Genomic DNA, 13,054 nt, shown 5'->3' with positions numbered 1-13,054 from the left:
TTCGAGCCCCGCGTCAGGCTCTGGGCTGATGGCTCGGAGCCTGGAGCCTGTTTCCGATTCTGTGTCTCCCTCTCTCTCTGCCCCTCCCCCGTTCATGCTCTGTCTCTCTCTGTCCCAAAAATAAATAAAAAACGTTGAAAAAAAAATTTAAAAAAAACAAAAAAACAAAATTGTCTTGGCTCTTCTAGGTTATTATTGCATATACATTTGGGGATGACCTTGTCAAGCTGCAGAGAAAACCCCTTGTGAAGTTTATTGGAAACAAAATACATAGATTAAACTGGAAGGGACTAGCTGATTTCTTGACAGCGAGACTTCCTATGCATGAACCCTGTTTGTTTTTTCTGTGGCTGTTACTCTTTCTTCCTCTTCTCTGCAACCTCCAAACCCTTCTCATCCTTCAATGCCCAGCTGAATGCTTCCTCCTTCAAGAAGCCCTTGGTGACAATCTTGGCCCTCCAGGCTTTCTCTCCTCTGACCTCCTCCAACCCTTCTGCATGCCCCCTTTCCCGGACACTTAGCATAGGGTCTGCCTTCACCTTTGTATCCCCCAGTAGCACCCAGCACACACTAGGTGCTCCATAGGCTCTGATGATTAGCCCTTAGGGAAGGAAGTGTGTGTTAACAGGTTCTTCCTCATAGGAAATGGCTGGTCCTGGGGCAGCGGGGTCGGGGAGGCCCAGAACAGAGTTTATTTGTAGAGTTTCAGGAAAAACACACCTGGCTAGAAATCAGATGGGTCTAGTTTTACACGGTTGTTCTGCCAGTTGGGACACTGGCCTCTCTGAGCACTCTGTGCCCAACTGTAAGATGGAGACAATACTACCAACCTCATAGGGCTGCTGTGATTATTAGTGAGATAACATAGGAAACACAGCAAACGTGTTTTCTCCCCAGTCCTACGTTTCCAATTCGAGGGAGGTGCAGGAATGAAGATCTTCCTTCAGCTTGAGGGCTTGCTCATCAATAGGACCCCCAGGGGCATCTTCCCCAAATGGACATAGCTGGGCTCTGCTCTGCCTCAGACACCACTGTCCTGGCTCTGCTGCTGTCCCCTCTTTCCTGGATCAGAGGTGGGTCCTCAGCCCCTGATGTAACTAAAGCAGATGTTTTCATCCTATTGTCCCTTCCCTGCCCTGTGGCACCCAGGTCTCTCAAGGGACCCCTTGGTCCCAAAGAAGTCGTTCCCATGAAATGTTCCTGCCTTATGTGTTCCTCCTCCAGAGAATGTCTTTCTTGCACAAAAGAGCTTGAGGCAAGGGCAATGCCTGCCTGCAAGGGATTGTGCTCCAGTGTGAAGCACCATCTGCACGTCTTGGGAGGGAGAATTTGGGGCCTGTAGGGGTGCTTCCTAGCAGAGCATGGGCTTTGGAGTTGGACAAGCCAGGGTTCCGACTCAGCTCCCCACAAACTTGACTTTATAGGCAAGTTGACTTCTGTAAGGCTCAGTCTCCCTATATCTAAAATGGGTGCATGAATCCTACCTCCCAAAATAGGTAAGACCAGAACAGAAAAAAACGTATGGAGTGCATACACTAGGTGCATAGCGTAGGCAGCTCTTCACCAGGTGACGTCAAGGTTGAAAGGACGGAAAAAAATGGGGGACACAGGCAAAGATGAGGCAGAATTTATTCTCATTGTGGGTACGTTCAAGACTCAGGATGAAGACCACAGAGAAGCAGATCCTGGGACCCCAAGGCTACCTCACGCTCGGGGCAGGGGCCACACTTTTGCAAGTGCCAGGCTCACTGTGTCCCCCTCGACGGTGAGGATCAGAGCCCAGGACCTGGGTGAGAGTGGGCTGGGGGTGGGAGGAAGACAGGGTCCTCCCCGGATCGTGTTCTGACCATGTTTCCGACTTCCATAGGAAGAAAGAACAGCTCGGCTATATAGTAATATAATATATAGAGGTGCAGAGAGCTGGCCGCGGCACCTAGGCGGGGCTGAGACTCCCCAAATTATTGCAGGAGGGAGGGGGGACTCAGTGCTGGTGTCTCTGCGGAACAGCTGTGCTGGCTAGGGGGAGGGCTGGGCTGGGGGTGGGGAGCTGGGTTTGCCCCTCCCTCTGGGGCCGGCAGGGGGCCCAAGGCATCCTGCCTGGTGGGGTTCCTTGGGCCCTGCCCGCCAAGCTTCCCCTGGGATGGTGCTTTCTCACCCTGGGTGCTTTTTATGTGCTTTGAAGACCATTTTTGCATTGTCAGGAGTGAGGAAAAAATATTCTGACGTGGTAGAAAAAAGATATTTACATACCCTGGTGGGCCGTAAAGGGGAGGGTCAGTTTGGGGATGGGGGAGCTCCTGAAGCCCCCTCTTACCCACGGCTGTCAGTGTGAGATGGGGGTGGGGGGGGTGGGGGGGGTAGAGCGCTGGGCTGGGAGGCAGGCGGCCTCAGCTCTGAAACTTGGTTGCTGTGTGACCTTGGACAAGGCACAATCCCCCTCTAGGACTTGGTCTCCCCAGGTGGTACGAGAGGGGTGGACAGGGGGCTGAAAAGCTGGGATCTTATGGCCCCTGATCCTAGGATGGGGACACAGGCCAGGGCCGGGCAGTGAGAGGTTGGCAGAGGGTCTTCCAAGTGAGGAGCCCTGGGCCAGGGAGGGGCATCAGAGCCCAGAGGGAAGTTCATGGCCCCTGGCCCCTGACCAGGCAGCCAAGCCCAGCTGAGGGCACCTGGCATACTCTGCAGTGATGCCTACACGGTAGGTGGCCAGAGGGGCTGGCCGGGAACCCTGTTTTCCTGTCGAAGCAGCGGTGGGAGCCAGGTGGAGGCTGCAGGCGGCCCCTCACCAGCTAGAGGGAGGGCGCAGACCTGAGATACAGCCGGGAGGGGGCTCACCCGGGCGGAGACAAGGGTGGGCCTCGTGCTGGTGCAGTTCCAAAGCGGTCCCTACTCCCTGCCTCCAGGTGTAGGGGGAGGTGGGCATGGGCCTCTCCCTCATCCCTGTGGGTGCTGGGGCCTGGGTCCATGCTCAGTGGGCAGTGTCACACGGGTCACAGGCCCGTGACACATGTCCTCATTCATGACGTGCCATCCATGGTCACGCACGTATGCCCCCCACCAAATTGGATAAGCACGCACACCACAGGCACACGTCCGTGCTTGGATCTGATGGGTGGACACACACACATGATCACAAATGTTCACAAGGGCTCCCAGGACCTCATGAAAACAACCCCTACAGCATGTGATCACACACACACACACACACACACACTCTCTCTCTCTCTCTCTCTCTCTCAGAGGCAAGCGAGTGATGTCTCTGTTAGGCTCAGTGTCACTGAGGCCTTAGCTGGGGACAGATGTCCCAGCCACGCTGGGCACCAAATGCCGCTTCCCAGGCAGCCTGACTCCGGCTAACACCAGGTCCTGGGGCGGAGCTCTTGGCCTCCCTGGCACCTGAGAGGAGGGACCAGAGGCTGGGAGCTGCCCGACCTCCGGCCAACCCTGCAAGTCCTCTGATGGCCGACATGACCCGGCACAAGTCCTCTGGTGGCCAACATGACTTGGGGCCACTTTTAGTTGCTGCCCGGGCCCCACCAGCCTCGGGTCAGAGGTGCCGACGGGGCCCCTGGGTGCTGGTCAGCTGGGCCCTCATGGTCTGGATGCTGCCCAGGATCTTCTTCTGGTGGCCCATGAGGGTGATGCCCAGGGCACGCACGTCCCTGTGAAGGAAGGGCAGTGCTGACCGGGTTGGCCTGGGAGGCCAGGTCCCCCTTCCCTGGAGCTGCCAGCCTGCCTCTGGTCTCTTGCCCTCTCCCCCTGTCCCCACCCCCACGGGCACCACCACCCGGCCCCTCCACTCACTGAGCGTTCATACGTAGCACCATGCCCAGGGAGGAGTAACCGCCGGCAGCAAAGTGGTCCCGGTAGCGGCCCATGCGGATGGAGTCCAGCCAGTCCCCGACGGTGAGGCCCCCGCCGCCGCCCCCGCCCCCACGGAGGTCAAAGCAGCTCTGGGCAAAGGCAGGGGGCGGGCACCTGAGGCACAGGGGTCCTTGGTAAGTGGCCTGCCAGGGCCTCTGCCTCCCTCAGGGACCCTCGCACTAGCCGCCCTCGGCCTCCATCCAGGCTCAGCAGTAGGCAAAGGGTCTGAGAAGCTCGCCCCCAGGCTGCAAGGAGAGGGCTGAGGAAGGCCCAGACAGGGTAGGGGTCAGAGGCCCAGGAAGCTCAGAGGTCAAGGGTTCAGGCAGGACAGGGGTCAAGGGCCCAGGCAGAATAGCCGTCAGGTAAGGCAGGGATCAGGGGTCCAGACTTGACAGGGGTCAGGAGCCTAAGCAGCGCAGGGGTTTGAGGCCCAGGTTGCGTGAGGTCCAGATGTCAGGGCTTACACTAAGTCTGAGCCTTATCTCAGGAAATACTGGGAGGGCAGCTGGGCTTGGGCAGAGCTGGGGTGGGCACCAGGCACCTGTTGACAGTGGCCGTGGCCCTGAGACTCTCAGGGCTCCTGATGAGGGCATCGAGGACACTGACAATCTGGGAAAAGCGAGGCCGCTGGGCCCTGTCCTTGTGCCAGCAATCGAGCATGAGCTGGTGCAGGGCGCGCGGGCAGCCCATGGGCGCAGGCAGGCGGTACCCCTCCTCCACGGAGCTGATGACCTGGGGTGGGGGCAAGCACAGTGCTGGGCTGGAGGCCGTCCCTCCCTCCAAGGCCCCCAAAGGCCCCTGCCCAGCCAGCGTCCCGCACTCACGTCACGGTTTGTCATGTTCCAGTAGGGCCTCTCCCCATAGGCCAGCACCTCCCACATGACCACACCGAAACTCCACACATCGCTGGCCGAGGAGAAGGTCCGGAAAGCGATGGCTTCGGGTGCCGTCCAGCGGATGGGGATCTTGCCTCCCTGCAAGGCACACAGGAGTGCTGAGGGCCTCTCCCCAACCCGCAGTGGGGAGCTAAGCACTGGGTGCAGGCTGGGAAACTGGCAGTCCAGGAGGGGAGACACGGCCTCCACCTTCCTAGAGCACCTGTTCTGGTCCGGGAGACCTGCACACACAGCTGTCGTGAAGACTGAGCGAAGGAAGTGTGTGGCGGGCCTGGAACATAGTAGGTGCTCAGTAAGTATCAGTCAACAGGCTGATGCCTAAGCAAGAGACCAAGCCCACGGAATGTGGCTTGCTCATCACCCTAACTGCTCTTCCTTTCTTTCCTTCTTCTTGGGTTGGGTTTTTTGGGTTTGGGGTTTTAGTGTGTTTTTTGTTTTTGTTTTTTTTGTTTTGTTTGTTTTTGTCACAAAATCCTTTCTCTAAGTGAAACTTCATTAGGACGCTCAGTGGGTGAGACCTAAGGGAAGGTTCTCGCTGAGGCAGGGTGGGGGGCCTGGGTCCCTGCCCACTCAGCCTCCTGCCTTGAAGGCGGCCCCCAGGGTACCTCTAGAGAAACCCACAGCTCTATGGAACACGTTCTGAAAACGCTAGTTTCTAGCCAATCCTTGCAGACAGCTCTGGAGTGGATTTGTGATTCAGGGAGACGCCACCCCTCCCCAAATCTCCCAGAGAGTGAGTGACGACGGGGAGACCAGCCCTGGTGTCTGCCCAGGCCACCCAGGGGTACAGACAGGGTGGGAATGGCGGCTCGCATTTCCCAGAGGGGGAAACAGCTGTAGAGAAGAGGTAGGATGTGCCCCAGATTGAAGGCAACCCTGACACTTCCAACTTCACTTGACTACGTGTGAGGAGACCCCACCCCCACCCCCTGCCACCTTGCCCCTCCCCGGGCCTCCTGGGAAGGGGTGTGGACTGCGCACCGTGGTGGTGTAGGCCGCGTCGGGGTCGTCCTCCAGCACCCGGGAGAGCCCGAAGTCAGACACCTTGCAGACCAGGTTGCTGTCAACCAGCACGTTGCGGGCGGCCAGGTCTCGGTGGATGTAGCCCAGGTCTGAGAGGTAGCGCATGCCGGCACCCACACCTCTGAGCATGCCCACCAGCTGCATGATGGTGAACTGCCCATCGTGAGTCTGTAGGGGGACACGGCTGGGCTTCAGGAAGGCTCTGGGGGCAGTTTGTGAAGTATAGGTGGGGCTCTGATGACTTCCCACCCATTTTGCAGAAGGAGAAACAGAGGCCCAGAGAGGTTAAGCCCTGAGCCTGAACGCTCAGCAAATAAATGGTAGGGTGGGGGCTGGGAGTCTAGCGATTTCCACCGCACCCACCATGCCTTCCAGCTGGCTGGAGCCCTGGGTCCCCGCAGAGGCACCCCTCTGAGCCTGTGTGCAGGGCAGAGGACCCGTGCGGCAGAGGGACCTTCATGAGATGGGGCCCTGAAAGGTAATTTGATTGGCTGACCCTTAAGACCCCTCCCCATGCCTCACTCCCCTTCCCCAGGTCCACTGGGTCCAAGTTCCTGAGGGTGTTTGGAGGCCTCACATGATCTCCCAACACCCAGACTGAACATCCCTCCCCCCAGCCCATGTGGAAGGACAGGTGGGGCACGCACCCTCAGGAAGGCGTCCAGGGAGCCGTTCTCCATGTACTCAGTCACGATCATTGCCAGGCGGCCTGGGGAGGGACAGAGGCAGGGGTGGCTCTTGGTGGGGGGATCAGACCTGCTGATCGGAGACCCCAGGAACATGCCCCCTCTGAGAGCTGCCAGGAGGGGGGCCAGCACTTGACAGCTTCAGAAAGTCTAGGGTTCCCCCTGGGGTCCCGGACTCTGGGCCCCCTCCCAACCAAGTCATCCAGGGACCTGAACCAGGGAGACGGGGCAGGAAAGGGGCAGAGCACGGCAGTCCAGGGATGGACCCAGACTCCTGGTCCTGGGCAGGAGGGGCCCTTCAGGGTGAGGCTGGCCTCGCCTGGCACCTACCACGGGTGACGACACCTTCAAGGCGGATGATATTGGGGTGGTCAAACTGACCCATGATGGATGCCTCGCTCAGAAAGTCCCGCCGCTGTCTCTCTGTGTAGCCGGCTTTGAGGGCCTTGATGGCCACGGGCACGTCCTGCTGCCCTGGCACCCGCAGCCGCCCGTAGCAGACTTCTCCCGACTCTCCTGTGGATCCCGAGCAGGGCAGGCAGGGGAGGGCTATGGGACCCTCCTCTCCACACCTGGTCCCTGGCACGCCCCCTGCCCCACATGTCTGCCGTATGGGCTCCTTGGTTCCCCTCTCCCTCTGCCCTGGGTGCCCCTCCCCCGGGCACCCCCCTGTGCTGTCCCCACCTTCACAACCCCCGAGGCTCACCAGAGCCGATAATTTTCTCGATGTGGATCCTGGAGGCTTCAATCTCTCTGGTGAAACCGCGGCCCGCCCGGCCTGGCTCCTCATAGTTATGGGGTTCTGCATAGAACTGGGGCTCTGGGATCTTCCCTGGGGGATGGTGCAGGGGCAGGAAGACAGGTGGGGGTGCTGAGGGACCAGGAAAGAAGGGCCATCAGGAGGGTGCAGGAGACTTTCTTTCGCAGCGTTCTATGGGCCTGGGAGAGGTCTGGGGTGGGGGGCTGGAGGGTAAGGAGCATCCCTGGGTATCTCAGGATGTGGCGGCAAACAGTAGGTGCCTAATACGTGCTTACCGAGCGATAACAGGGTCTCTGTGGAGGAGCTATGGGGTCTCTAGAGGACACTGGGGTATCCAGTGAGTTCTGACTATACCTGCTGTTAGGTTTTCTGGGGTCACTGTAGAGTCTTTAAGGTCTTTCTAAATCGTTCTGGGGTAGAAACCTAGCAAAAATGTTTTCGTCACAAAGGCCAATTTTGATTCACAGTAGTTCTCTAGAAGACTGTGTTAAGGAGGATTCTGATGTTGCGTTCAGCTCAGTGAGAATCAGTACCATAAGTAATACTAATGTCTACCATGGGCACAGAAGTGCAGTACGGAGGTAGGCTTTCTCCTAACTATCCTTGTTTTCTGGGGCCTCTGCAGGGTCCTGAGAAAGCTCTCAATAGCACAGGTTCTTATCCAAGAGCATATGATGCCCCCCTGCCCCCCACCAGTGTGCAGAATTGTGCGTGAGCGCACAAACTTGTGCATTTCCCTGGGCGGAGGGTTTCTAGCCTTCTCAGCGGGGTCTGCAAACCCAATAAAGGGAAGCAGCACCTGAGGCCTCAGGTCTCTATGACCTCGCTGTCTTTCCCTGGGGCTCTGCTCTTCCCTGTGGGCCCTTGCTCCTCCCACCCGTGCCCTCCCCGGGCCGGTGCTGGTTCCCACTGTGACCCCACGTCCCTGGGTCCCCCGCACTCACCCTGCCCGTTCTGATACTGCATCTTCTCGTCAGAGTCCTGGAAGGCCTTGCTGTAGCCACAGTGCCTGTGGAGGACGGCCCTAGCCTCAGCCCTGACCCCGTGCAGGGCCAGAACGCCTCCCTTCCAGCTCCTTCCCCTTCGGGGTCAGCCCCTGCAGAGGGGAGTCCCTGCCCTCCGGCTCTCGACCCGGCTGGACCGTGACATCTTTGACAATTACAACTTGCGAAGTCAAGCGCACTCGGCCCGCACAGCAGTCTATCCATTATCAGCCCCGTTTTACACGAAACCACCCTTGGTGGGGCGGCCGGGAGGCGAGGCCTCGGGTGTCTACCACACTGTGTGACCTTGGCAAGCCCCCTCCCTCCCCTGGGCCTGTGTCTCCAGGAAACAGGACGCTGCTTCCAATCCTCACTGCCTGTGACAGGAAGTACACAAGCGTCCTCATCGCTACCTCCCTCTGCGATGGAGTCAGAGAGAGAACAACGGCTTCATTTTTGGCGGATCTGGGGTCCCGTCCCAGCTCTGACGTCTACTTGGTGGAAGAGGCCTAACGTCCCTGGTCCCCAACTAGCTCCCCTGCAACACAAGACCAGGATCTCCACATCACAGGCTTAAACCCGAAGCGACGTCCACCCCATGGACTGCATGGGAGCACAATTCCAAGCCAGGGGCCCTGATAAGGTCCCTCGGGAAAGACGGAGGGTCCGGGACCAGCCCGGGGTCCTCTAGCCTTTCGAGGTTGTTCAGAGACGAGGGGCTAGCAGAGAGGAAGAAGGGCAGGCCAGAGAGGCGGGCAGAAAATGGGGGATGTGCGGGGCATGCGGGGGAGGGGGGCGGGTAGCGGGCAAGACAAAGCGAAGGAGGAAAGAAAAGCAGGTTTATATGAGGAACCTGCCCGCGGGCACGAGGGGAACGCTGGCTTGGGGGGGCTCGGCACGGGCTGGGGACACAGGGCTCCAGAGGAGGGGCTTGGGGTGGCTGGGGGCAGGGGCCACACACCTCTTTTTGCAGATAAGCAGGAGCAGAAGCGCCACCAGACCCGTGATGAGCGTCAGGCAGATCCAGACAATGGTCCTGGTGTCATAGCGGGGCCCTGCAGAGGAGGAAAGCGGGGTGGGGCACCAGCCTTTCAGGCCCGGGGGTCTGGTGGCTCTTCCGGGCTCGGTGGGCAGCGTCCTCAGCCGTGAGTCAGCCCAGAGTCCGGTCACAGGCCACCTCCCCCTCTGCCCCCACCCTCCACTAAGCTTCCCTTTCAAGACCCTGCTCACCCATGCTTCCTGGCTTCCCGCCCCGGTGCCACCACTTCCTGGGGGCTCTGTGAGCTGCAGAGAATCACTAGACTTGTCTGAGCCTCAGTTTCCTCAGCTGTAACGGGCCTGTCCTGCCTGATACTCAAACAGTAACAAAGCCGAATGTGCTGAGAGGTGCGGGTTTCACTCCCAATTACAGGGCAATCCCAGGGTCATCTTGTGTTTAGACAAGAAAGGTGTGGCTCAGAGAACTCAGGGAACTTACTCAGGGTCACACAGTAAATGGGACCGAGCCAGGCAGGATTCCTATCTGGCACAGGAGTGCCAAGGCAGTGCCAGTGGAAGGGGGTCATGAACTCAGCCTTGAACCTTTCTATCCCAGTACCACCCCGGGGAGGGTACCCGAGTGTAGAGCTGAGAAAGGACCCCAAGCAGCTGGAGACAGGGGCAGGGCGTTTCCAAGCCTGAAGGTGTCTCAGAATCACCCCGAGGGCTTACTAAACGCTGCATTGCTGGGCCCTCACCCCAGGGTTTCTGATTCAGAAGGTCTGGTGTGGGGCCTGAAAACCAGCATTTCTGTACCTTCCGGGCGATGCTGCTGCTGATCCCAGACTACGCTGTGGGAACCACAGTTCTGGAGGCTGGGGGCAGGAGGATACTGCGGAAGGGGCACAGAACTCGTCCCCAGACTGACCAGGCTTAAATCCTGCCTTGCTGGGTGACCTCGGACGATTCATTTTACTGCTTTGATCCTCATTTTCCTCATCTGTGAAATGGGGATGTGGATAATGGCAACGCACTAGAGGGCCTCTGGGACGGTTATAAGGTGACCGTGCTGGTAAAGGGCGCCCTGCCGCCTGCACATCACACCGATACTCAGGAAAAGCCAGTGGCAGATGGGTCGTTATCGGCTCTGTCCCTTCAGGCAAGTAACCTCCCTTCTCTGAGCCTCAGGCTTTCACCTGTGAAAATGCCAACCCGGCACAGGCACCCGCTCAGCACATCCCCTTCCTCTCACCCCCCACGGCCCCTGGCCTGGCCCAGCTCCCTCGTCCTCCCCTGCACTCACGGGGTTTCCCAGTCTCCACCTCCATGGCCTGGCTGAAGCGGCCGCAGCCTGCAGAGGTGCGGGCTCGGACCTGGAACATGTAGCGGGTGCCCGGCTTGAGGCCCGACACGGTGGCCCTGGTGGTGACGGCCTTGAGGGTGGAGTAGCTCTGCATCTCCTTGTCCTGCCCGTGAGAGGGGTGGTCGGCCAAGGGTCCTCCCGCCTGCTTCCCCTCCCCCCTCCTCCCTTCCCTGCTGGTACCTTCTCGTAGTACTTGATCTCATACTCCAGGATGATGCCATTGGGCTGCTCTGGCTCCTGCCACAGCAGGGAGACGCTGGTCTGGCCCGCCCGCTCCTGGCGGATCACCACCACCTGGGACGGGGCTGGGGGCGGGAGGCCAGCCTCGGTCAGATGGGAGGGCGGGTGATAATGGAGCCCGGCCTCTGTCCCAGGGACCCTGGCTTGGGCCGCGTTCACCTTGCCAACGGTCCTGCCCCGGCCCTAGGCCAGCCGGCACCCTCCAATCCTCCTAGCAAATCACCGGCTGCCGCTCCGGTCGGTCACCCGGGGTCGGCACAGCCTGGCTGCGGTCCAGGGGTCTAGGGCGCTGGGGTTGGCTTGACCCAGAGGAGGCCTGACTAGTCCAGCTTTCACTGCCTCCACCTCCCCGCCGGCCAGGCCCATCCACTGGCAGCGTGCCGGAGCCCCGCCAGCCTCATCCGACAGACACCCTCGTCCGCGTGGGGCCCCACCACCCGATGCCTCCCACCCCGAGCCCAAGGCCTGGAGTGGAGCAGGATCTCAGGGGTGCCTGAGGAGGAAGAAAAGGAGAAGGAGGGGAGGGGCAGGACGGAAGGAAGCAGCGTCCTCACCGCCCGCGCTTGGAGAGTGTGACTGCAGCAGCTCTGACACTCAGGGGAAGGACCTGAGCTGAGCCCATCTGAGCTCAAGCATTCCCGTGTCACACTAGGTCCCCAGTGCACCCCCGTTACTCACTGACTGAGCCTTTCAGTCCCTCCCTCCCTCCTGCGTTCGGTGTAGTTACCCCTGATGTGAGTCTGCTGGGAAGCACCAGATACAGACCCCACGGCAGCCAAGCTGACTCTCGGCCTCACACCTCCAGGGTCCCCCAGCTGCCCCCGGCTGCCCCCCACGCCCAGTTCTTGCTCCCTATCAGGGCATCCTGTCTCCCCTGAGCTCCCTGAAGGGAGGGACTACGCACAGCAGGTGCCCAATAAATACTGCTGGGTGGCTTTGACGTGACAAATTAAGAAGTCCAGAGTGAAGTTGGAGAGTGTGGCACAGGGGGCCCCCCACCAGCCTGGGAATCAGGCCTGGGTTCACAACCCGGCCTTCTCTTGCTGGCTGGGACCGATACCATCTGGGGGGGGGGGGCACTTTCCCCAACCAGAAAGAGAAGCTAGAAGCACCACCAGCCAGGAGGAGGTGAGGATCAGATAAGACCATCGTGGTGCCATCAGTATGTGGGCGCCTCTTAAAAACCAAAGAACTTCCAAGGCCAGAGGTCCCGTGTGAGTGGAGCAGACACGGGGACAGAGAGCAGAGGATGAAGGAAAACAGGGTGGGGTCACCTGAGGGCTCCAGGAGGAGGTGGCTGCCGAGAAGACAGAGTGGGAGGGAGAGTGGGGAAGGGGAGAGGTGGGAGGGAGGAGGGAGAGGGGAGAAGGAGGACAGAGCGGGGAGGGGCCAGCATTCTGTGAGGCTAGACCTCACCCATTTGCTCAGGGCTGTTGTCTGCCCTGGCCCCCTCAGGATTTCCTGAATGCCTTCCCCACATGCCTTGTGGTCCGCTAGGACCTGGGGTTCCTGTAGTGACCACGGCAGCCCTCGAGGAGCTTATGATCTATGACAGAGGCAGAAAGCAAGAAGGTAAACCGATGTGCAGTCCCAGGTTGGTGAAGTGCCATGAGGGACAGAAGGCACTGCGTGTGATGGAGGGAACGTTGTGTGCAGGGGCCAGGTGGAGTCAGGCCATTTCAGCTGGGGGTGGTCAGAGTGGGCCTCCCCAAGGCAGGGGTGACAGTGGAACTGAGGACTGAAGGAGCCAGCCACTGGACATCACAGGGAGGGGCCTGTCGCTCAGAAAGAGAGGTAAAGCCAAGGCCCAAGGCAGGGCAGGGCAGGGGGAAGCCAGGGTGGCTGCAAGAGAGGGAGCTGGGTAAAAGTGGGCAGGCGAGGCTGGAGAAGGTGGGTAGGGTGGGTGGCATGGGTGTCCCTCGGCCCTGGGAGGATCGGAATGGGATCTGAGCTCAGGCTGAAGCTGGTAAAGGGCTCGTGCATGACCGGGCCTCGCTTACATTTGGAGAGAAGGCGTCACGGGGCGAGGGGAAGGGGGCCCCTGTGGTTGCCCACACAGCACACGCTGGGGGTGTGGACAGTGCTGTGGACTGAATTGTGTCCCTCTCCCAAATTCATATATTGCAGCCCTAACCCCCAACCTGGTAGTCTTTGTACGTAGGGTCTTAGGGAGATAATTAGGTACAGAGGGGGTCATGCAGGTGAGACTCTCATGATGGGATCAGTGCCTTTATAAGAAAAGCCACCAGACACTTCTCTCT

General features: G+C 59.7%; 1 protein-coding gene across 2 annotated transcripts in view; it reads right to left on the bottom strand.

Moving 5' to 3' along the window:
* Positions 1–1,610: 1,610 nt before the first annotated feature.
* The window catches only part of EPHA8 (EPH receptor A8), a 23,710-nt gene continuing 12,266 nt past the window's right edge, over positions 1,611–13,054 (bottom strand). The window contains exons 4-15 of one of the 2 annotated variants that reach the window (XM_040464425.1): positions 10,734–10,858; positions 10,494–10,656; positions 9,174–9,267; positions 8,174–8,238; positions 7,176–7,340; positions 6,800–6,985; positions 6,431–6,492; positions 5,742–5,951; positions 4,689–4,838; positions 4,406–4,596; positions 3,805–3,978; positions 1,611–3,662 (exon numbers count right to left, since the gene is read on the bottom strand). In XM_040464425.1, the coding sequence (XP_040320359.1) occupies positions 3,548–3,662; positions 3,805–3,978; positions 4,406–4,596; positions 4,689–4,838; positions 5,742–5,951; positions 6,431–6,492; positions 6,800–6,985; positions 7,176–7,340; positions 8,174–8,238; positions 9,174–9,267; positions 10,494–10,656; positions 10,734–10,858 (1,700 nt within the window). In that variant the 3' untranslated portion in view covers positions 1,611–3,547. The remainder of the gene's footprint in view (positions 3,663–3,804; positions 3,979–4,405; positions 4,597–4,688; positions 4,839–5,741; positions 5,952–6,430; positions 6,493–6,799; positions 6,986–7,175; positions 7,341–8,173; positions 8,239–9,173; positions 9,268–10,493; positions 10,657–10,733; positions 10,859–13,054) is intronic. The other variant, XM_040464420.1, reaches the window with a different exon arrangement.

The sequence above is a fragment of the Herpailurus yagouaroundi genome, unplaced genomic scaffold, assembly GCF_014898765.1.
Source record: "Herpailurus yagouaroundi ecotype Mexico unplaced genomic scaffold, PumYag 77, whole genome shotgun sequence".
Lineage (NCBI taxonomy): Eukaryota > Metazoa > Chordata > Mammalia > Carnivora > Felidae > Herpailurus > Herpailurus yagouaroundi.
This window is presented reverse-complemented; position numbering and strand designations above follow the sequence as displayed.